The sequence below is a fragment of the Cygnus atratus genome, chromosome 8, assembly GCF_013377495.2.
Source record: "Cygnus atratus isolate AKBS03 ecotype Queensland, Australia chromosome 8, CAtr_DNAZoo_HiC_assembly, whole genome shotgun sequence".
Classification (NCBI taxonomy): Eukaryota; Metazoa; Chordata; class Aves; order Anseriformes; family Anatidae; genus Cygnus; species Cygnus atratus.
Window position 1 is genome coordinate 17,987,651 of NC_066369.1, and position 24,847 is coordinate 18,012,497.

At 38.0% G+C, this 24,847-nt stretch overlaps 2 protein-coding genes across 5 annotated transcripts; one reads left to right on the forward strand and one right to left on the reverse strand.

The window, feature by feature from the left end:
• The first annotated feature begins 43 nt into the window (after positions 1-43).
• On the forward strand, positions 44-7,314 carry CTBS (chitobiase). Of its 2 annotated transcripts, XM_035537250.2 has the most exons (8): positions 44-221; positions 460-598; positions 1,634-1,842; positions 2,510-2,681; positions 3,579-3,676; positions 4,374-4,535; positions 4,990-5,178; positions 5,780-7,314. In XM_035537250.2, the coding sequence occupies exons 1-7, from the start codon at positions 90-92 to the stop codon at positions 5,173-5,175; spliced, it is 1,098 nt and encodes a 365-aa protein (XP_035393143.1). In that variant the 5' UTR covers positions 44-89; the 3' UTR covers positions 5,176-5,178; positions 5,780-7,314. The 2 variants fall into 2 exon arrangements, with proteins under 2 accessions (XP_035393143.1, XP_035393142.1); XM_035537249.2 differs by lacking the exon at positions 5,780-7,314 and having other exon boundaries at positions 45-221; positions 4,990-5,733.
• SPATA1 (spermatogenesis associated 1) lies at positions 7,221-24,737 on the reverse strand. 3 transcript variants are annotated; one of them, XM_035537246.2, is made up of 13 exons: positions 23,719-24,737; positions 22,865-22,971; positions 19,120-19,237; positions 17,000-17,053; positions 16,577-16,904; positions 16,227-16,469; positions 14,261-14,405; positions 14,050-14,110; positions 12,988-13,105; positions 12,002-12,127; positions 10,046-10,215; positions 8,329-8,427; positions 7,221-7,370 (listed from the first exon to the last, which is right to left on the reverse strand). In XM_035537246.2, exons 1-13 carry the CDS (start codon positions 23,752-23,754, stop codon positions 7,266-7,268), a joined length of 1,710 nt encoding a protein of 569 aa, XP_035393139.1. In that variant the 5' UTR covers positions 23,755-24,737; the 3' UTR covers positions 7,221-7,265. The 3 variants fall into 3 exon arrangements, with proteins under 3 accessions (XP_035393139.1, XP_035393141.1, XP_035393140.1); XM_035537248.2 differs by lacking the exon at positions 12,002-12,127; XM_035537247.2 differs by lacking the exons at positions 22,865-22,971; positions 23,719-24,737 and adding an exon at positions 19,535-19,997.
• Between the last annotated feature and the right edge of the window lie 110 nt (positions 24,738-24,847).

Consider the following 24,847-nt stretch of genomic DNA (forward strand, 5'->3'; position numbering starts at 1 on the left):
CCGGCCCCGGCCCTGCGGCCTCCGGGGCGGAGCTGCTGGGCCGGGCCCGCCCTGCCCCGGGGCGCGGCGCGGAAGCGGAGGTGGCAGGCATGGGGCGGCCGCGGGACGGGTGGCTGCTGCCCCTCGGCCTCCTGCAGCTGCTGGGGGGTGCCGGAGCCGCAGCCTGCCCCTGCCGGGAGCCGCGGCTCTGCCGGCCCGTCACGGGCACCGGCGGCCCCGAGGTTGGCGAGGCTGGCCGTGGCCGGAGGGCCGGCTGCTGGGAGGGAGGCTGTTGCGGTGCTGGGAGCTCCCCCGGTGCGGGGTGAGCCGGGCTGGGCGCACCCAGGGGGCTTGGTTCGGCTCTGGGCCGTGTGCTCGCCACCTGCAGCAGTGCCAGCCACAGGGCTTCGTGTGAGGGGTGGGGAAAGGAGAGCTTGAGGAGGGTTGGGAGCTGATGGGACGGCTTCTTCCTGCCTCTAGGTCTTTGTGTTCGATGTGGGGAAGAATGCCTGGAAATCCTATGACTGGTCGAAAATTACAACTGTGGCAGCTTTCGGGAAGTACGATCCAGAGCTTATGTGCTACGCTCATTCCAAAGGCGCCAGGGTAGTGCTAAAAGGTGGGCTAACTCATCAGAATATGGGTATTTATAAGTCAGTAGGAGCGTAATGTGCATAGGACTAGAATACCTTGACATTTCACATCCGCTGCTATGCGAAGTGTTAAAAAAGTAAGAGGACTAAGTAATAAGAGGATAATGCACACAGGGCTATAATACCTTGGCATTTTGCATGTGCTGGTATGCAGGGTATTAAAAAGAAAACCAGCGATGGCTTGTGTCACAGTAATAACAAAACCATTCTGGTGATGTCTAAATAAAATCTCCACTAACAGGGAGCTTCACAGCCGCAGGAGAGCTGGGAGGAAAGAGAAAAGCTGTAGAAGACAGTTATTTGGGTCTGTGTTCTGGATGTTATGCACAATACCCAAAGAACAGGGTAAGGAAAGGGATTGTAAGCAATTTTTAGTATTTTTCACTTCAGTTAATCCCTGTGTGCTAGGATGTGATTGAGTTTGAAAACGTGAATGCCCAGGAGCTCTGTGTACAAATGCTGATTAGAAAGACAAAGTCCATTGGGTCAACCTATGCATATGTTCTGTAATCAAGTCTTGGATCTGATGAGGCAGAAAGAGAATCAAAGACCACAATGTGGAGAACAACAAAGGTTAAATGTAAAAGTATGTTTATTCTAAGCAGTAAGACATAGTCTCTCTGGCTCCGTGGAAATACTGGAAGTCAACTGACTTCAAGGAAGGAAATTTAGAGTGGCTAAAAGATTACTAAGTAGAAGAAAGGAGATGCTTAAAACTGTAGAAAACAAATTCCAAAAGGAGCTTTGTTTTAAACACTACTGTCTCAAAGAAGTTTAGTAATCTCTCCTGGTATGGATTCTCAAAATTATGCTTGAAAAAAAAAATTAAGCCCTTTCTATTTTCCACGTATGGCGTCAGGATTAAGTAGATGACATTATAGGTGTGGGGATGTTTTATTTTCTGGTTATGTTATGTGGCTTGGTAAAGACAAATCTTTCCTCCTTACTATTGCTGTGATGCAAATACATGCTGTGTTGACTCTTGAACACCTCTTGTCTAGGTGATGTACCTCTTAAGGAAATTGTTGATCCTGCTAAAAGAACAGCCTGGATATCCCAACAGGTGGACCTTGCCAAAAAGCAGTATATGGATGGAATTAATATAGATATAGAGCAAGAAGTCAACGAAACCTCCCCTGAGTATTATGCATTGACAGAGCTTGTTAAAGAAACTACAGATGCTTTTCACAGAGAGATTCCAGGATCACAGGTAATAAAAATGTACTTCATACAAACATTGAGTTTAACTTCATGAAACACATGGAGTTTTGAGAATGCTGTTTAGCATATGAATATGAAAAAAAAATGCAAATCAAAAGCATGATACTATTATCAGTGGTTAATTATGAATGTTAGCTATGATATTCCATCATAAAAATCACTCTGACCTACGTGAATTTAAACGGCAGAAGGGTTTCGTTGAGATTTGCGGGTACGGTGTTACTGCCCTGCTGGGGGAGCTGCCAGTTACTAGTATGGCTTAAGGACTCTTTCAAAGTAGGGCCTTCTGGTGAAAAAGCTTCCTAATGTTTTAGTAAGCTGGTTATTGATGTTTTAAAGATTTGCATTATGCTTCTTGTTTTTGATCAGATGGTTTTCATGTTACAATTTCTTTGGTGTTTTAAAATTATGTGGTAAATAGTGAAATAACTCAGGAAAACAGCATCTTAGGCCTTGAATTCACTAACAATGGCAGCTTATTACCTGATGTTTGCTTTATCAGCTGAGCAGCTGATACATATATACTTCATTAGTATCACCATGTGCTGAACATTCTGCAACCTTAGAGAAATACTCTTTAAAAGTTACAGCTCTTTAACCATAAAACAAGAGTGCCTAAGTGCCATACATGATACTGACATGCATTTTTCTTTCAGGTAACATTTGATGTGGCTTGGTCCCCTGCATGCATAGATAAAAGGTGCTACAACTACACTGGGATTGCAGATGCCTGTGATTTCTTATTTGTGATGTCTTACGATGAACAGAGCCAGATCTGGACCGATTGTGTTGCAAAAGCCAATGCTCCTTACCTTCAGACTTTAAGTGGTAAGGACAGAATGCCTCTTCAGAAATTGGAATATTTCTTTTTGTCTGTATGAATGGTTAGAAAAGATTGTCTTTTCTTAGATGTGTTTTTATTAAGGTTTTGTAGTAGCCTCAAATAACGTGTTGTTCTGGTGGGAAACCAGTATTGCAGATCCCTATGACACCACGGATAGACTTTTAGCAGCTGTGTGTTCCTACTTGTAAAGTTGTCGTCTCGCCCTTATGATTGTGAAAAACACTTAGAATCACAAAAGGCAGCCAAAGCAAAGGTGTCTGCCTGGGCTTGCAAAGAACCTGCAACATTTGTCTCATCCTTGTGAACCATGCGGGTTCCTTTGAAGCTGTAGCTTCCTTTGGCAAGTGTGGGTTTAAAGTCTCTTGTGTGCATTCCCATCTTTCTTTTCGGCTGGTACAGCTGTTCATGCACATTCACAGTGAGTTGGATTAGGGAACTGACAGTCTTAAAAATAAGACTACAAGAGGGTGGTTATTTTAAATTTGGATCAGTTCTCTGATTTGCTTTCCTACATAGACCCACAAGGAGCTGTCAGCACAGGTGAGCTGAGAGGCAAATGAGAATGAATCCTGATTAAAATAGCACTTAGTGTTTTTCTTGCTTTCTAAGAAATACCTATTGATGAAGTTTGAATTATTGTAAATATGTCAGTGCTTATCAGCACTGTTGCAAAAGCTGCTATGGACAACTGAATGTGTGAGCAAATCTATAGGATCTGAATAGAACAAATATAGGACCGTGTGGGTGGGAGGTAAAGAACTTGCACTTTAGTTTCTGTCCAAGGATCATGTATGACCTGTGCTGGCTCTGGCTGTAGATTAGTTGCAAGAATATAAAACATGGAAAAATGCAATAATTCATTTTATTTCCTACAAAACTAGGATATGAAGAGTACATTACTATGGGCATTGATCCTAAGAAGCTTGTGATGGGCGTCCCCTGGTATGGCTATGATTATGTCTGCCTAAATTTATCTGAGGTAAGATAAAGATTATTCATTTGCAGTCATACTGTTAATCTTTTTTTCCTTGGAAGGAGCCAGCTAGATGTTTGTGATCCTGTTTGTGGATTAGGAAATTCTGTCGTCTGACGGTAAGAGCTTAAAACTGGTACTCAAGACTTTTCCTTGGCTGATAACTGATGAGCAGTGTGTTACCAAACAGGGCTTTTTATCTCCCCCTAGGCAACCTGAACCCTATAATACCCAAGCACCATATTTCACTGAGGAGCTATAGATGTTATCTGTATGAGAAGAGGTGATGTCCAAAGGCACTACAACACTTTTATCTGCCTTCTCAACAGTGATTAAGCTCACTGCTTAAAGATCAGGTGTAACAAACAACAGCAAAACTATGACTGTTAAAGTAGAGCAGTATATGGATAAATCATGGAGTCTTAAAAGACATTACACTTAAGAAAAATCTGAGAGGGAATTAGAAGTGGAAGGGGAAAAGATAAGACAATTGTGTAGGTTGAATGAGGACAATCCAATCCTGTGGTACTACAATTTGAACAAAATCTGTTTAATTTACTTCTGTTTGGAAGTAGCATGTCTAGCACAGATAGTTGAAGATTTGGGGGTTTTGTGACTTTGTTCTTGGCTGTACTGCTATTTTGGAGTTCAGTATATCTACATAATGTTAAACTCCTGTACTCTGTGTTTTTTTTTTTTCCAGGATCATGTTTGTTCCCTTTCCAAAATACCTTTCCGTGGGGCTCCTTGCAGTGATGCTGCAGGGCGTCAGGTCCCCTACAGAGCAATAATGAAGCAGGTGAACAGTTCTATTTCAGGGGTGCTATGGAATGAGGTACAGAAGTCTCCGTTTTATGAATACAAGGTATGTGTCCCTTTACAAGACAGCATGCATGTTGTGGACATGTGTTTATGAACCATAGTTCTTTGATTATAAAGTTTTCAGGGTTGGATTTTTCAGTTTGTTTCCTACTTTTTTTTTTTTTTCATGTAGTAAAAGATGGCCAGATTTTCATCTCTTGAATTTCTTCGTCTGAAAATGGGGTGCAGTGACTGAATGCTACAGGAGTAATACAGTTTTTCATTGCTCCACAATTTTCTTGAGGGGAAATTTGTAATGTCAAAAAGGGTGTTTTGGCCAAAGAAATCCTGTAGCTTCATTCTTCACTGTTACAGTTTTCTGATGTTGATGACTGATTTAAACTAAGATTCTGAGATGCTGCATTGAATAGAAAGTGTAAGCAAAACTCAAGAAACTTTAATGTATCGTATTTCTGTAGACAGGCAGATACTGACATAGTATTTGCATGTTTTTGTAGGATTCTCTTGGTCAGTTCCACCAAGTATGGTTTGATGACCCTCGCAGCATCTCTCTTAAAGCGGCCTATGTGAAGAACAGAGGCCTAAGGGGCATTGGCATGTGGAATGGAAATAGTCTTGACTATTCCAGGGAAGCTGCAGCAGAACAACAAACCAAAGCAATGTGGCAAGCCCTGACACCGTAAGAAGTACGTAAAATTGTGAATCACTTGATATAGAACTATGAAAATTGGATTTTTTTTATTATGACACATAATGTGTGACAGATTTTCTTTATAAACATACCATGATTACAATCAAAACTTTGAGAGCTGGTCAAATTCATCTTGTTATTTTGTATGGAAAGCTGTATCTTCATTCTTCATAAAGTTCCAGTATTGCTTCAGCAGCGCTCTTTAAGACTTCTCACCCTTTTCATTTTTCACAACCATAGCAGGTTGGTTAAAGCTTGAACTTAGAATGTATCTGGTAACAAGTAAGACCAAGTGAATTTACAGGGGTCATCTAATAATGGTCCTCTGCTGAGGCTGCTTGATGCATGGAGAGATGGACTGCTGTCTACAGGACTTTTTTTTGTTCAGTAAAACACTGTCTTTGCTAAGGTTGATAAAGCATTGTCTGTTTATGCATTACTTGTTCCATGGTTTACAGCCTACATTGTTTCTCAGAACTGTTTCACAACCAGACTGAAGTGCAACTATGCCCTGCTTAAGTGACTCCATTAATTAAACTATTTAATTAGACATATGTAGTCAGTTTTCTGTCTGTTTGTTTTTTCTTGCTAAATAGTTACTGGGAAACCAACATAGAGTAATAGCACAGCACCAAAAGCACTACGATGATGACTGCCGAGGAGAAGATCTGAGCATCTGACTGCTTGATACTACAGGTGATGAAAAGCAGAAGGTGAAACCTACTGAGTTCTCATCATCCTATTTTTTTTCCCCCCTTAGTGAATCAGAGGGCTCTTCACTAGAATTCTGGTCTGTAGCTTTTAGGAAAAACTGATGAATTTATAAGACACATAACTACTATTTATGTTCATATGCTAGACTGCAAGATAGGTATATTTGATCAAATTGAGACATCAAAAAAGTTGACTTTAAAAAAAAAATCGGTTCAGATTTTCCAGTAGCCAATTGCCTGCTCTTGTGTCTTAAATAAAACTATTATGAACTACAAGACATAGGATTAATTATTGAAATGAGCAAAAGCAGTTGTTCTTTTAATACAAAATTTAATACTTAGCACTAAAATCTTTGCTAAATCTTCTCTTTAAAAAATAGATTGTAAAAAGGGTGGTTTGACTCAAGACGTTTGGAAGTCAGTCCTCTGAAAAGTTGCATAAGTTTCTTCTAGTATTACTGATTTCCCGTCAGGGTTTCACTTGCAGTAACAAATACAACTTTGTCAGCTTTTTTGCTGACGTGAATTCCTAGCACGTTATTGTTCTACTTAACGTAATAACATCTTGAACTTCAAAGAAGCAAACAGATCTAGAAAAAAATGACTAAGAAGAGCTTCTGATTATTTTTAGAGAATTGTTATGTAAGTACATGCACATGCTTGAACTTAAAGAAAAGCAGAGCATACAGTACTGGAAATAGCACCAAGATCATCATTACAACTTAGTCAAGACAAAGCTTGCATCTTCCCCTAATTAGAGAATAAAGCTAATGTTGATGCAGCTTTCTTGTGAGGGAGAAAACAAAACTAACTAGATATGAAAGAACTAGAGAGTCTTTTTCCATAACTAATAATGTAGTAATACACTGATTTATAGATAAGTATACTTATAATGACAAAAATAGACTTCAGTAAATAGCTAATAAAGATTACTTTTGCTAGAGTTCTAGAAAAGATGTATTTTAATCATTTATCAAAAAATTAAATAGCTGCTCCAAAAATCTGAACAGGAGGTTTTAGATTATGGATTTACTTGCTTAATGCTTATTTTGTTAATGAAAGAACATCAGCACACTGAAATTGCATGATTCACTAATCTGCACTTTTAAAATAACTTAGTAATGTGTCTAAACCAAAACTAAGTTAATCTGTATGTTCAAGTAGCTGATAAACCTTTCACTAACAGTGAGATTTAAAAAGTGATTTGCAGTCCCTTAGTGGGCTAGTATACAAATTCCACATTTGCACAGTTTATGTCTTTTTATTAGAGAACTTTAAGAACATATAAACAAATGCTCTGAATTCCAAGTTTCTATATACATTATAGGACTTCTATAGACTTTACAGATGTTACAGTGGGGTCATCCTCTTAAATACCTGATTTCCCAGACTGGAGAATTAAAGCTGAATGAATCTTCTTCTGTGTCAGTTCTGCTCTCAGTGCTCGTAAATCAGATGCTGCCTGCTTTCTCATCTGCAGAAGAACCAGTCATTTAAGGAATTGTAATTTAATGAAGCTTTTGGAGTTGACATGCATATGAATTTACATAACTAAGAATGAATTTTATACAGGATTGCTGAATATCGGATACATCTTTCATCTTTAAAACCTTACATGTCTAATTAGATAGCCTAGTTCTAGCAGTTTGCCTTGGTGCTTTTAAGAGACAACCATGGAATTCATTGTTCTTTTCATTCCTTGTTATACACTGGAGGAAGCATACCCACCCTAGATTAGACAGTAAACAGGGTCACGGGCAATCTGTTTGATGCAGAAGACTTAGGTTTCAAACGTTCATAGCTAAATGGCTATCCAATGTGAAGGCCTGTATCATCACCTTCCTTTCTAAGGGAGCCACAGGCAGCAATGGTATGGAATAAAGCAGGTGAAGAGAACTGCTGTCTGCTCGGAGAACCATTCCCTCCTTTTTTTTTTCCCTTTATACCATTTTTTTTCTTAGCCATGGTGTGCAACTCACCAGTACCTCACCTAGTATGCTCCTTTAATTACCATCAGAGTGGAATGGGAATTTCATGAAAAAGATTGCAACATAGTACCTTGAAAATGTAAGTACTTGAATGCCATACATTCAAAAATCATCTTATAAACTAATTCTTTGGAGTAATTAGGCTCGAGTGCTAAATTATGATAACTAATACCATAAAACTTGAAAATAAGAACTGTACAACAAATATTTTTTGAACACCCTGAAGGTGTTCAAGACCGCGTTGGATGAGGCCCTGGGCAGCCTGATCTGGTGGGCAGCATCCCTGCCCATGGCAGGGGGTTGGAACGAGATGATCTTTAAGGTCATTTCCAACCCAAGCAATCCTATAATTTAAATCATCTAATATTCAGAAAGATAATTTTATACCATGTAACGTTTTGACACTTTATAATTAAAAGGCTCACTAGGATAAATGCAGAGTACCTTAATTTCTATTATGAGCTTCATTTTTGTATCATCCAGCTTCTTCCTCAGTTGATCGAGTTCATGCTGCACTGTAGTTATCTCGATGATTTTGTTATTCTGTATGAAACAACAAAAACTTTAGTTGAGCATTAAGATACCTCTTCATTCATTCAGTATTACTTCACCACTCAAACAGTTCTCTAAACTCTTTCCAGCTCTTGTACTTTCTTCCAGTCTTCAGTGCTTGTCTGGCATCTCGTTCTGCAAACAGTCTGCTCCCCAACAGAGGGCAGCTCTCCTCAACAACCATCCAGCCCTTCCACTTCCCCTAGGTGTGGAAGTTCTTCCACTCTCTCTTACTTTGGGAAGTTAAGATCCAGATCAGATCTCCTGAGTTAACAGCGAGTTGTTCTGCAATTAACTTTTACGACTACTCCCTACATATAATAAAAAGGCACGCTTCAAATATATATGTATTTTTTCCTTACAGGCTTAGCATCACTTTCTCCCATAGGCAGTACACTGATTGATAAGATTGCTACACCACAGAGACCCTAGCTCCCTGGTTGAGACCACAGAGAAACCACGGAAAGGTACACAGTCACAAAGGAAAAAAGCAGGCTGGGCAGTCGGACCAGGTGGGGGCTCCTGAGGAATCAATCACCCGTCATCGCATTCAGTCACCAGTGTGGACAAAGCTGGTGGAGGACAGAGCTCAGCAGCAGTGGGATCTGCTCCCCGGAGCCCCAGCGCCCACCTCGTCCTGCCTGACTGGCCAGCAGCAATTCCTCACCTCACTTATGAGGGGTGGAGATCACAGCTCTCCTTAAGGAGCCTCATAGCTCATTAAGTCCTGGCTCTCATCTCTGCGTGCTAGCCAATACATAACTGCTGTATGCATTTGAAGTTGTGCACATCTTTTGTACAGAGGCTCCTTGTGCCCTGCCAAGGAGGCCTAAAAACCCTGACCCCCCAAAAGAAGCATTAACGTACTTGAACATAGGTCATAATAAAAATGTAATATGAACACTTCATATTTTTATATTTTAGATATATTATCTCAAATAATCCACATTTGTATATAATGTACTATCTTAGATTGTCTCCCCCCTTTCAGATACAAGCATAACACACTACAGGTACTTCTACCAGTTTATAAATTTCCCAGTCTAGCTTCAGATTTGCAACCAGACTTGCTTCTATGAATGCATTAAAAAAATTAGCAGCTGTAACTACTGGGAAGGGTATTTTCCCCTTTTATCTTTTCTTTTTTTTTTTTAAATTCCTCTTTGAACTTCACCTAATTTGACACCAGCAATATAACACAAGACTCACAGTTGCACAACAATTCAGGTGTAACCACTGCAAGAGCTTCAGAGGTGTCTCTTCCCCAAAAACAATTAGAATTCATCACCTCTGTACATGAAATTTTAGATGAGAAGAATAATGTAGAACTGAACAATTCATTAATCATACAAAACAAAAGGGGAGTTTGTAATGAGAAGGTATTGTACAAACACAAAGCAGAAAGATTAAAATGCTTAGACTCAAGCATTTCTTCAGTCTTTTTGAGAAGAATGGAATGCGGTAATTCTGTAGTGGCCACACCTCAGATTATTGAGGGATATTTGGCTATTAAAGCAAGTTTAGAAGTCATCGATGATGAATTTGTTACTTTTATTTATGTTTTATACAAAAAAATAAATTGTGTAAAAAAAGTAATTTAGGCACATACCTTCAAGTTTGTCATACTGTTCGGTTGTTTTCGGCTATCTCTGGCTTCTAATTGCAAGAGCAATTTCTGGTGGTAAAGCTCCAAATCTTGTCGCAGTTTCTTTAAAACATCCTCCAGTGAAGCTGTAGCCTTCTTAGTTTCAAAGTATTTCTTTTTCCATTCCTCACGAACTACAAAGGAAAACAGTAATACAGTTTGGTCTCGTTCATCTTATTCTAAGGTCTGTTGAAGACAGTAATGATGAACTGATCTCACGAGAATCAGTTGGCTAATGTGCATATTAAAAATTAGCAGTAAGTTTCTTTAAAAAAAAAATCATGAAAATATTTGTTAAAATGACAGTCTATAAATGCAGTAGAATTTTCACACAATCACCTGCAGCATAAGGCGCTCTCTGTCCACTGAGACAAAACACAAGGTCCAAACCCCAAATTTCATTTGGCCTGGCAGTTCTGCGGCCTTCAGCTGCACAGATCCTCCAGACCTATTAAGACTGGTGCCCACCACAGTCTGAAGTCCACAGCATCCTTGCAGCAGCAGCATTAAAGGCTTTATGCAGAATTTGAGCTCTGCACAACCAGAAATTTTGATCAGAAGTCCCAAGATTATGATAAACACTTACTTAAATTTAACCATGATTCCTTGAGCTATGTTGTTACGTGTTATCAGTGGCTGGCACATACATACCCCATATCTGGTGTGGCAGTCTTATTGCCACATACATTTGCTACTCTGTGATGCGTCTTAAATTATTCCTTCTTTTCAGGCATATTTTAAGAAAGCAGGATAACTGCTTCTTAAAAACTTACCAAAAAAAAAAAAAAAAGCCCAGCTGCTGGAGCACTATACAGCATGTAAGCAAGAGTGAACATCAGCACGGCAATCTTAGGATGAAATTAAATACGGCCTATTGCTGGGTCTCCAGAATATGCTCTTCCCTTCATACGTTGGGAAGAAACATGTTTGTGAATGCACTCACTTCTGAAACTGTACAGGTCTCATTAAAATAATTCAGAGGTACAAATTCTCCTGAAAGAACCTGCAGAAGCTGTTTAAATTCTTGTGAAATAACCTTTTATTTACCTAACTGAACAGCATAATTTAAGACAACATAGGAGCCATTCAGGACTTAATTTCAGCAGTCTAACATAGCTTGCCTTTCAGCTCCATGCTACTGCAGATTCACTCCAAGCGGCCAAGTTCCCTTTTTAAAATACAACTTCACTACAGAGCACAGCATAGCCATGCCCTCAGAGAATAACTGGAAGAATTGGCATGTCTTCTCCTTTTGACAAAGCTACAGATAATAGTTGAGATTGCCAGTGATTCAGCTGTATTTATGTACAAAGAGTGCTCTCAAAATGTCAATGTAATTAAATCTCATCTCTGTATAACTGGAATGTGACTTCAGGAGGATAGCTTAAGTATAAACTTGAAAATAATTTTACAAAGAAAATCTGAGTGAGATTTCAATGAAATACTTCCTCTGTTAAAAAACAAGGTTTGTCAAACTCGTCTATGCCACGTGCTGAATTATTAGATAGGAGAAATAAAAAGTACTATGCTGGCAATTGGAACATAAGCCCTGTCAACACAGTAAAACCTCAGTAAGCACCAGCTAAAGGCAATTTTAGAATATGTCAATTTTCTCGAGCCTCAAACAGCAAAATGGCCAGTAATAGCTCTCTGGGTGCTGTATATACACAGGAAACAACTTGGACAGTTTATAAAAGCCAGGATATTTTTAGACTTACAAGACTGCCACAAAAAAAAAAGTGGAAAGAGACTTTTCAACCTTTCTACCATACTGTTACACAAATAAGATTTCACAGAGCTACTGCTTAGCCAACTGCGCTCTCTGTAATTAAGCTCACTGACAAAGAGACAAACATTTTCACATTGGTTTCAGTGTTGTTTCTCAATCATTCCAAATTCCAAAATAAATTAAAAATGTACCATGGTATCTCCTCAGCTTATTTTGTTCCAGTAGCCCTTTAGCTTTTTTGACAAGTTCTTCTCTAGTTTTTTCCATGTGCCTTCTGTCTTTCTTCATTTGTTCCAATTGTTCTACCATCTTGTTTTCTAAAGATATTATAATTATATTTATCAAGCATCTGGATACTGTAAGTAGGAAGGATCAATCAAAATTTTTGTAATGCACCCGTCATAGATCATGCCAAGAACTCTGTCAGAACAGGCAGTAGAAATTCTTTTATTTTAATAAACTATTCTTTTTTCTGAATATAAACTATTTCCGACTCTTGGAAATGGCTGATGCATTAGAAGGAAATGAGAATCCCAGCATGCATCCAGGTATTTATACATGCACACAAACAAATAAACACACTTTTAAATGCCTAGGCAGCATGTCAATAAAATTAACTTCAGAATCTATTGAGATGTATATAGTATAAATTGAAAACTCTTGCAACATCAAGCCAAAAAAGCCTCTAGAGGATTTCTTCTTGCTTCAAAATACTTTGTGATGTAAATCTTTATTTAAACTATAGGCGTTAATAAGCCTATATAGGCGTTAATAAGCCTATAATAGCTCAAACTTTAACTAGACTGCAACAACAGGTTAGTCACCTCCCGTTTCACTATTCTGCTGTTCGCTAGCTGAGGATCCTCAGCAAGTGACCATCTTTGTTGTATTCTCACGTGAGCTAACAGTATTTCACCCAAACTCCCTCCTTATCTCCTTCCACCCCCAAGTCCACGCGACGAATCTTCTAGCACTGGGAACCTCCACCATACTCTATGCACAACTCAGGCAACATTAGATACCTGCAATTTTCCAAATACAAATTAAAATTTGTAACAATCCTGGGAATAAATATATGCACAAATTCTTTCATAAAGTAAGTATTTCTGTCTTCATCAACTGTTCAGTCTTGATTAAATGTTAACTCCCCACAAATTTCTTGGAAGCACATACTTACTTTCTGCCTGAACTGCAGGAACCTGAGCTGGGTTTACAGAAAGTGACAGAAAAGGCGGACTAGGAGGTGAAATATATTCTTTTGGACAAGTAGGATGACTTTGCTTGTTCTCATCTACCTAGAGGATCAAAAGACAAAGCTACAAGTACATAATTTATAATCCTGAACAGTCACATTAAACGTATGCTTTGAAAGTGGCCTGAGTGAATGGGAAGGATATATTGGAATTCTGCATATAATCTCTTTTATTCTGTACAAACTTCCAAACAGATGGACATCTGCAAACAGAATCAGAGCACTGAAATTGCAGAGGACAATACATGGACCAAAAGACAGACTATTGCTAAATGTTCTTGTCCATGTCCGTAACTCCACAGAGTACTGACACTCCCATGTAAGACCAAGAATGACTGGCCTGAAAACTGCTGTCAGGCTCATTGGTTAGCAAAAGCTGGATTGCTCATTTCTAAACCAAAGTTTATAATAGCTCACAGGCGACAGTTAGTAGTGACAATGGTTATGCTGTATGACTGCATGTGGGTGCTCTGTCTTCCTAAGCATGTTCTTATTCAGATACTATGACTATACCGTATGTATGTTTTAAATAATTTAAGATTTTTTTTTTCTCAGAAGTTTTGCTTGAGATTAAAACTAAGATTTATCCCATCTAAGACTAAGATTTATCCCATTGGAAATATGAAATTATAAAAATGTCACTGATACAGCCAATACAATGCTGCTGTCAAGAAACTGTAAAAAATAAATTTAAAAAAGCTAATGTTAATAAGACTGAGATTGATACAGTATACATAGTTCCTATTAAACAATAAACAGAGGTATAACTTCTGATGATTTCATTGTTTAGCTATACAGCTGATTTCTCGTTAGCAAATCTCCAAAGCAGCATTGCATAAATTAATTTTGCTCAATTACTCTAAAATCTACATTGCATGTTTCATATTTCTAATGAGTTACCTGCCTTACAAAATTAGTCAGTTTCTAGGTGGAGGACTATGTTTATTACTCCACATTGCAAAGAATATGCTACCTTGAAAAACACACCTGATTATCCAGTTTTTCACCAGGACCAGTTACAGACTTGCTAGTTCTGTATTGCAGCAAGCTAAAGAGCAAATCAAAGAAGCAAGTGAAAAATTCATGCAACGATACTGTTTATTCTCCTTTTTCTTTCATTTATTTGAAGTATATAAAATAAGTTTCTTGTTATGAATTATTATTATCCATTCTTTTAACAGAATCATTATTTACTAACCTTTGGTTTCTGTGTATATATTCTGTGGTTTGGTCTTCCAATATTTCAAGATTTCCAGAATCCCGTGTTCTGTCTCTCCTTAGTTTGGTATCTTTTTTGTGGTCATTATTTTCCATGTTTGTAACTAGGAGTTTGGTGTTTAGTTCTGTGACAGGATAATGATGATCAAAATACATAGATTACAATCACAAGATTTACACTTTTTTGACTGTCAACACTTGGACTTTCCAGCCTGTATTAGAAATTCAGCGAGTCAATCCGATAAACAGGATTATATCTGGGGTAATGAAAGGTTTTGTGAGTAACAGAAGAAAGAAATAAAGGGGAAGAAAATCTACTTTTGTTTCAAAAATTTGCATCTAACTAATTCTGGTAACTAGTAGAGGAAACATGACAACAGGTAATGAAATCATTTAATTATTTCTCCTTTCCCAAAATAATTCTCTAACATTTTCTGCCTTTGAGACCCTGAAGATATCCTACGAACTGGAGCCAGCAAAGAAAGTGACAGCAAAATGTTTTGCATTTGAATGTTATCTCCTTTAAATTATATACAATAAATGTTTCAAAAGAAAACTGCTGACAGACTTTGCCTGTACTTTAAACTACAAAATTCTACATCCCTCATCATTCAAAATAAAGTTCTGGAAAACTTCTTAATTGTATAAATATGCCCATATATACGCATATATGTATTATATATATATAATATTAGGTATACATGCATACATATATATATGTATTATATATATTACATTATATATATATACATATACATATATATATATACATATATATGTGGTCTCAGACTTCAGTTAACATGATAGAGGGACAAAGCTAGTTTTGATGGATTACCAACGGAAACTGAAATTACTGAAAAGTCATCTGTGAAGGCCTTCTCTAGAGCACTCTTCAGACACATCTCAGATCAAATTATCACATTTTTTGTTTTCTTACTCAAAGTACTGGATATCCAGAAAATCAGTAAGGTGCCCATATGTATGAAAAAATGAATATTGCCTCATTTAAGAATTCCTCATTAGAAATTTGCGATAGAACAAGGGTCACCCCTTTTACATTGAATCTAAAATTATACTCAAATATTAAGATTTGTCTTTCAAAAGTATTTCCTGAAAAACATTTTATGTTATCATTTTGATGCTAATTTAACAGCGGTCAATCCAATTTAAACGCTTCAGTCATTTCTTCATTTGTAATTACTAGAAGTTTAGGAATATTAAGAGCACTAGGTAACTGTTCAGAGACTTAATGGCCCTCAGTATCCCTAAGATACTTCATTTTAAAGGACGTAGTAGTTAATAAATGTCTTTCAAACTACATTTTCTATTTTGGCACAGAACTATTAGCTAGTTTGTGTGTTCTTTAAACCTCTCCACACTCTTCTAACATTTTCACTGTAGTCTGTTCAAAGAATTCTCTTACCTCTCAGTTTTAGGAATGCCACTGTTCAATAGTACATAAATAAAACAGCATTGTATAGGAAGGAGGGGAGGAAGCACTTTCCCTTCAGTAGTAATGTAGGCATGGATGAGATAACCATGGAAGCTGAAGTGAATAAATTACTTTCCCTGATTTACTGATAACAAGATTTTTTTTGGTGTTTTTTTTTTTTTCATTTAAAATTGCTGTTGAATTATGGGATCATTATCTTCCAATCTTTACAGTAGCTGCTCAGTAATTTGCTTCCATATAAATAAGATCAGACAAATGCATTGACTATATTAAAGCGCTTCCCTACAACAGTACATAATGATAATGAATGACTCATCCAAAGTAAAAACTATGGTTCTTTGAAAGACATTATTTTAAAAATTAGAATACTGTTCTGACAGTAATATTCCAACTTACATTGCAACTACAGATTTTTTTTTTTTTGAACTTAGCTTTACTCTGCCAACTTTCTAAAAATCTCGGCTTAGCACCAAGATGACAATGAACAGTATACCTTTTTGATATTTCACGCGATTTTGGTGTGGTTGGTTAGTCTGGCGTTGTTCATCGCTGTGGTTTATGTGAAGACCATTTCCTTTGGCTTTGTCATTCCACTTAGGAGTATTATGCTCTTTTTGATCCTCGCTATGGTGGTTTTGCTGGGATTTCTGTAACAGCATACAGCTCTTTCCAGACCCTCGATCTGCAGGATTTGAATGACTTGGTGTGAAGAGAGATCCACTGGATCCATTTTGATCTGCATAATAATTGATTTGGGGAAAAAAAATATTACTTTATTGTAAATGTTAACCATAATAGTTATTTTACTCCATCACCCTTCTTTGCTACCTTCGTTAAACTTACCTTTCACTCTGAACTGTGTCTGTTTTTCTGCAATCCTGTTGTAGTCTTGCTCGTGATCTGTGTTCAAAACTGGAACGGATTCTTTCTCAGTCCATTCTGCAGGACTATGCACTTCCTTATTTTCTAGCTGATGACTGCTCTGTATGCTTTCTAAAAATGGTCTGCTTTTTTCACTTTTTTGTTGGGGAAGATTGGGTAGTCTCGATCCATGACCGTACCTATTAGCTTCCGCATTAAAGTGACGTCTTTGTTCAGTTGATGATGATAATGGATAAACATCTTCAAAGTACTCCGCTCCAGGTAATAAATATAATTCAGGATACAGTGCCTAAAATATGCAGTATATTAACCAGACACAAAAGAAGAAACTTCCAATGTAAAAAGCTTCTGAAAATGATAGCTTAAAAGCCATAAAATACGTACATAAGGGGGAGCAAATGACTTCAGTTCCAGTTCTGTTTCTTGCTTTGCTTTTACCTTGGAAGATAAAGAACAGAAGCGTAAACAATAAAATACTTTCTTACCAATAATGTTGTCACTTAATTTCTGTATTATATCATCATCTTTACATACAACATTTTTCTTCTGTAATAGCTTGATGGGGAAGAAGGAGCGTAGAATGCTGTTCTATTTTCTGACATAGCACTGAAACTATTTTGCCTATTTTTCAAAATTTAAATCAGACACACAAAAGTATATGGATGTACAGAATAAATTTCTTTATCCTTTGCACTTTCTCCTATGGTTCAAACGACTTGATCCAACTATCGCAGCAGAACGAAATCTTCAACTGCCTTTGCCAGAAGTCGCTTCAAGTCAAATCTGAATAGAAATGATAAGTCTAACAATTTTCTCTATTCACCTGACAAAACATTGCAAAATATTTGATGTAAGTAGAAATGACTGTCCTATGTCATCTAGTACTTATTGTCTTGATTTTTTTTTTGTGATATACACTTTCAGATTTCAACAGTAATCCTAAAATACAAAATCTAAGATAATCAATGTATATTTGAAAGATGTGCTCCAATAGAAAATAATAATAATAATCTGAGTTTACATTTAAGTAATGAAATTGCAGTAAACATGGGGCCAAATGCTGCTCTCAATAATGGTCACACAATGACATCAATTCACACTTACAGACATGGGCTATGTAAAAGAAAAGAAATAGCAAAATGAACTTGGTTTTGGTTTATGTTTTTCATTTAAAGACCCTTACTTGCAAGCAGGCTACAGCTCTTAGTACTGTTTACATTGTCAGTGTTGTGAAACAGGAGACTGAGTAAAAAACCAAACTCAACAAATATTTGGTCATGGAGATTTAACTCAATTAGGTTACCATGACCCTAAACAACAAATAAACCAGTTATTTGCTTGCTTACATTACCCTTTGTCACAAAGTAAACATCAAGCAACACTAAATCCCCCAAATTAAAATTATATCTTTAATTTGTTGCTAAAAATCTTCACTTGTATCTACTAATGTATTTCATTTACTATTAAATGCAAAATACTTTATTAAATTCCTGCCATTCTCAAGGGAGCTGGAAATTTTCTCCATTTACCTCAGAACTATCAGTGGGGAAGAAAATCTACCATCTTACTATCATCCAGTTAAAAACACCTAAATTTTTTTTGAAGACTTGCTTATCTTTTCAGATTTAGGTTGTGCCACAGTCTTTAAATTCCTGACTATGTTTTTCTACCTGCTTTTCCTAGTTTTCTGCATGGGTAATTTTAGTGATATTGTCTACAAATAAAACAAAACAAAACAAAACCCTAAATTTCTGCCCTGTAATTAATTTTGAAATTCATGCAGGATTTCAAACAGGAGAAAAAAGTCTTTTATATTTATGTATATCACTTAAATCTTTGTGTATTACACAAATGCACTTTCAATCAGGCTGATTTTCAGATTTATTTAATCTTTATAGTTTGTAAGATAGCTAAATATATAGAGAATCAGACCGAGGAACAGTTATGATTCAGAGATGCAGTGTTTTGATTACATAAACCTCCTCAGGCTCTATTACTGGACTGATTCATGGAACAGAAATGTACATCAGAGAAGCTTTCGTTCAGAGACTGATCTTTAAAGGCTATTGGACATGTCACAGCAGGAACCTTTACAGGAATTCTGGCTTACTCAGCTCCCAGTGCAAATTCTTCAAGAGCCATATTTCTAATCATGTGCTGACAATAATGACCTCAGGGGAATTTTTTTATGCAACTAGAACTGCCATATTTAATTTACTGTCCTATCAAAGCTTGCATCTTTCCACTGAATGGCAACTAATTACATATGATGCTTTAAAGGATGTTTCTAATATACCTGTCCAGCTGCGCATTTGTATTTGGGGAAGTAGATGTTCTGACAAGAGCTCATTCTCCAACATGATTCAAAACAAATACTAAGCATGCTCCTAAATTCATCTCTATTTTCTTGTGATATTTTCAAATCTACAGGGACTAAATCTGTAGTTTGTATTATAAAGCGGAAGAACACTAAAGAATAATTAAAAAAAAAAAAATCAACTTACCACTGCTAGCTTTTTCCCAATGCATTTTAAAAATTTGAATTTATCTGCAACTGCAACTCCACCCAGGTATTCTCCAAGCTTCTCCCGTAGCGCTCTTAATGTGATGTGAGGAGACACCCTAGAATGTTGTTATTCATTAATACATCTGCAAGATCAAATAATGTTGGCTAGTTAGTAAGAGGGGGAAGATAATGCTATATAAAGGCTGGCTTGCATGGTAAGATTGAACAAAAAAGGGAACTATGAACTATTTCCTGGAACGAAACCCAATTACATATAGGTCAGAGATTTTTGGTGTGGTAGAGTCAGAACATTGTATCACACTATGGCAGGCTGTATTACAAAGGCTGCCATAACATCAGCTAGCAATCTTTATGTTTTAGGAATCCCAGACAAAGGGAGAATATGAAAGTACCTGAAATTTGAAAAAGACTCTTGCTCATCTGCAGATGAATTACAAAAGCATTGGAAACTACAGTCATGCATTTCCATCCAGGTGACAGTTTCAGAGAGCCAGGCCAGGACTGTAGAACATACTCCTTCAAGCAGTAAGGACTAGAGGAGGCCAAGCACATTCCTTTCATTTTGTTTTCTTCAACACAAATTTATAGCAGGGTGTGTGCGAGCGTACATGCAAATGTGTTTTAAATCAAAACCAAACACTGTAGTGTGAACATTTTTACCATAGTTTGGGGATGAGAGAGCTGACGCAAACATGAATGACATCGTTTAATCTGCTACTGGAAAGCATGCAAATACCAAAGTAGTAAGCTCAGTATAAAAATCATCATAGAATGAAGCATCTCCACAGAATAAAACCAAATGTGCAAGAGTCACACAAAAGGTCTGCATCTCAACATAAGCAGCTCTGATTGCTCCTATGCTGCCATTTAAAATAAACCAGGGAACAAACTCAGGCCTGAGAACTGTTAATCACCCACGCTGCTTACGTGTTAGTACACTACAGCTCGCAGGGTTTTGGCCCAGGCCAGCTATCACTCTTCAGACAATGCACAGACATAGCCTGGGGTATAGTACATGCCATTCTCAGTAAATAGTATGGACAAGGTCACACTGTCCCTTCAACTTGTGCACTTAGGCACATCCAGGCCTCGCTGCCTGGTCCCTGAACATTTAGCTTCTGTTTATTTCTTCGCCATATGCTTTTTGCCCACACTTGCTACAGATGTTAGTCCTAATGTCATCCATTTATTTCAAATGTATAAAGAAATACGTGAAAGATGGATACATAATTCAATACACATCCTTCCAGGGTCTTATGTGATAAGAGAGATGATCTGTAATTCAAATACATCTCATTCACTATCATTTTTTCAAGCTCATGCCACAGAGAAGGTACGTCCCTTGAACTGTTTTCTGAAACCCAATAAATGCAAGCTTTTTCAGAAGCAATTCTAAAACTGCACATCCTTCACACCCTTCCAAACCAGCAAAGAAATCTGAATCTGAGGTACGTATGAGCAGCAGGGAAAACATCTATGTAACTATGAGGATGCATCACGGGAGAAAATCATTTAGGTACACAGAACCTGAGATGCACAACAGAAATTTATCTGAAAATTGTTTGCTAGCGCAGCTGCTAGGAACATATAATAACATATTTCTTGCTTGTTGCCACAGGCTAATAGAGGACTAGTCACATCCAGTCATTTGCTTCAAGGTGTTCCTTTAAAAGTAATGCAAACTAGAGTTCATTGCAGCAATCTCATCTAGAAGTAACAAGAGTATGGGTTCTGTGGTGAGGAATGAGGAGTAAATAAAAGATCACAGAGTGCTGAGAAATCAAGTTCATGGGAACAAGAACCCAGGGCTGCAGATGATTACATACTTAATATTTTCCTCTAATTTCATGATTAATGGAAGTGGCCTGTATTTACATCGAGGAATCCTTTGTTCAGCTGACTCACAGAGTACTAGAACTGCCGAGCTGGCTGGACGGTGCTATCAACAATGTCCAGACATGGTTAGTAGCAGCAAGGCTGCTGTTCACTCTCTCAGGTTAAAGTCAGAGAAGATTCTTAAAATATATTTTGTTTTTGAAGACAGTGATACACTGGCCCAGTGTTAGTTATTGCTAATGCACTGCAGCACTGCATAGCGCCCACAGAATAATTAATTACTTAACACTCATTAGCAAGCAACAAATACCCAGCCAGGCATGGAATAATAGAATCACAGAATGGTTTGGGTTGGAAGGGACCATTAAAGATTATATAGTGCAACTCCTCTGACATGGGCAGGGACACTTTTCACTAGATCAGGTTGCCCAAAGTCCTGACCAGCTTGACCATCCACAATTTCTTTGGGCAACCTGTTCCAGTCCCTCACCATCTTCACTGTGTAGAATTTCTTCCTTGTATCTACTTAAATCTGCCCTCTTTCAGTTTAAAACCATTACCCCGTGTCCTATCACTACAGGCTCTGGTAAAAAGCCTCTCTCGATCTTAAAAGCCCCCATTAAGTACTGAAAGGCTGTAATAAGGTCTCCCCAGAGCCTTCTCTCCAGGCTGAACAACCTCAACTATCTCCACCTGTCTTCATAGGAGAGGTGCCTGAAACCCCTGATCATTTCTGTGTCCCTCCTCTGGATGCACTCTAACAGATGCATGTCTTTCTTGAGCTATAAACCCATTGCAATCAGTAAGAATCCTAATTTAAGTTGATGTCTCAGAACTGAGCCTTAGTGAAATAAACTTACACCAGAGAGCAACAGGCGGTGACTGATGTCCAGTCATATGAAACAATTTGAAGTTACCATCCAGCTATGTATTTTGCACCTCTGCTGGCAACTAGTACAGCAAACAGAACAGATGCATGAACTTTATCTGGTTTTGTACAGTCTTTCAACAAAAAAAAGCTGCAAGAACGAATACATTCTGCCATAAATGCTTATATCCAGCTGCTGTCAATTTTTTCAGCGACACGATATATCGTCTTATGGGGACAATACAAGCATAAATTTAAGTGAGTTAAAACCTGCAGTTTAAGCTGACAAATTTTGCACAGAAGCAAATGAGGTGCATATAAAACCTCAGCTTCAACGCACATCTTTACATTATTTGATTGTTTTCTTCTGCCAATTCTTACCTTACCAGATACACACAGATTTTGTGAGTCAAGCATTTAGGTGTATGAACCAAACTTCTAAAGTTATCAAAGATGAAAACTGCAGCTGTCTGTGCCAGGTTTGGGCCTTTGGGTAGTCTTCCACAAAGTGCTCTGACAGCTACCTGAGAGCCCACATAGCACATGTTGTAGACAACCTTTCAGAAATATTGTGGAAGAAGAAAGAAGATATGCTGGCAATTGCATGGACATAATGTTTCTGTTTCAGATCTATGGCTTAGTGACAGGCTTTCCCATCTTCATTGAGCCACTCCATCTCAAAGTCGGCCCACTGTGGAAAAGAATTCAAGATTTTGATAATCAGGCTCAAGGAAACAGAAAAAATATGACTGTGATTTTACAACATGAATCGTTCTGCAGCAATACTAGCAGTGCTCTGGAAGTGCATTACAGCAGTTTAGATCAAGGGCGGCACTGGCCTGATACAGCCCAAAGAGACGTGGGCACCACTTACCCTCCAGAGATGATTAGAGAAGAATCTTTTCTGACAGATGTAATTATGCAACAGCTAGACTAAATGACTGAAGGACAATGTGAAGGTGCTACCAGGTAGATATTTTATAAGTGTTATCACATTTGGGCCTAAGACTATACTCACCTTATAAATCCAGCTGAGATGAACTTGCTAGTAAGAGCCACAGGAACTGTATTCAGCTTGAAGTTCCACACTTCCTCTGGGACATAAAAAACATGGAGCTCCACCAGCTAAATAAAGAACAGATTATCATAACAATTTGTGATTGAATGCCAGCTGACAGCATAGAAATAAATCACATTAGAACAAGCTCAACAATGGAAATGAGCAAAAAGAGAGCCTGTGCTCCCTGCTGTATGTCGGTGTGACAGCAACAGATACATCTTAAGAAAAAAACAGTCCATCCTCTGGAGCGTATATCATGTATACAAGAATACTTCAGCTAAAACTCTACCTTTGTTCATCTCATAAGAACTGCTAAGCCATAAAAGCTTGATCCAAACATAGTAGAAAGCACAAGCAAGAAAATAATATCAAAGTATTTCTGACAGTTAATAATATTAATGACCTCAGAGCACAGAAGTGCACTTGGAAACATCTGCGACAAGAAAAGCTAAGCCTGCTCTGAGTAGTTCACTAAGAGTGTGTTCAAACCACTGGTCATTGTGGGACGCTTCATGTCAGGGTCTTGTTACTTACAGTGGAAATCAAATGGTATTGACAAGGATGATACACACTTCTGAAAAGCACTGCCAATAACTAGAAGCCATGCAAATAACGCTGTATTAAGTATTTCTTCAGTTGTTCAGATACTAAATATAAACTAGAAAAGAAGGATTTTTATACATACTATGCTAAATGTACATTCTTCCTCTCAGGTCGCCTAGATACAGTACAGTGGCAGTTACTTTAATATTTTTAATTTTTATTTAAGAAATCTAAAAAAAATCTCTATGCAAAAGTATAAAAACTCTCACCTGGGATGTCTGAGGTCTCATCTGACTGAATGACATACCGGTTGCTGTACTTGATCACAGTGAGTGCCAGATGGACTTTCTAATTTTCTTTTTGATTGAAACATTATTTGAGAATGAGCTTCATGACAATCTGTCACTGAAGAAGTTACTCCATTAATTTCCTTTATTATCTTCTTTCCATTTATGGAAATCACAGAGCTGTCACTGTGCTGTCTCCCAGCTCACTGCAGACAAACAGACTCTGCCACACCTTCTACACAAGCAGTGTCACCTAAGTAACTTGGTGACTTGCTAAATCACTGCCTTGCAGCTCCGACAGAGCTGCTCTGGAGTACTTCCTCTTAACATTTCTGTCCTTCCATAGAAGTACTTCAGCTGTACATAACTTTCTGCACAGTTTTTTCTGTGAACCTAGAGACATAAAATGGGATTCTTGCAGGATCTGGATTTATCTTTGACAAAAGGCCAGTTCTTGTGAGCTGAAGTCAAGCCACCCATGCACAGCACATTCCACATTGCACTACCCAAACACAGTACGCCATAGAAACTTGGCGGTGGCAGGCAACCACATCAGTGGAATCCTTCCATAAACTACCTGGGCTCTGCCCTAACATCGCTATGGGAGCAATGAGCTCTCAACAACGACCTGACTAGACCTTCCCATCACTTCTCCTTGGTTACTCCCAAGCAAAGATGAGGCAGGTTACAGCCCAAGTTCCTCCCTGTAGTTCATACACATAGGCAAGACGTCACACTTTCTATCGCTGTGTGCCACCTATGCCATTCCAGGCTCAGTGGTCACTCTTGGATGCTCTCTGCAGAGAATATTGATCTCCTCCTAGATGGCAGTCAATAACCAAACAAGCTCGCAAAAGTAAAGCTAACATCATTTGTTACCTCTAAAAATCAGCTTCAAGCTAGTAATTGGCTTGATACTATCACTAAGACTTGCCACCTTAGAACGAACATTAATTTCTCATTGAATCCATTGTACACGTAAATATACATATACATATATATGTATTTGTTTCCCGGACTGCGGGGTCTCTCCACAGATACCCTCCGACACCTCAGCGACGCTGCCCCAGCCGCACAGGCCGAGCTGGCGGTGGTGCCCGCAGGGCTGCGG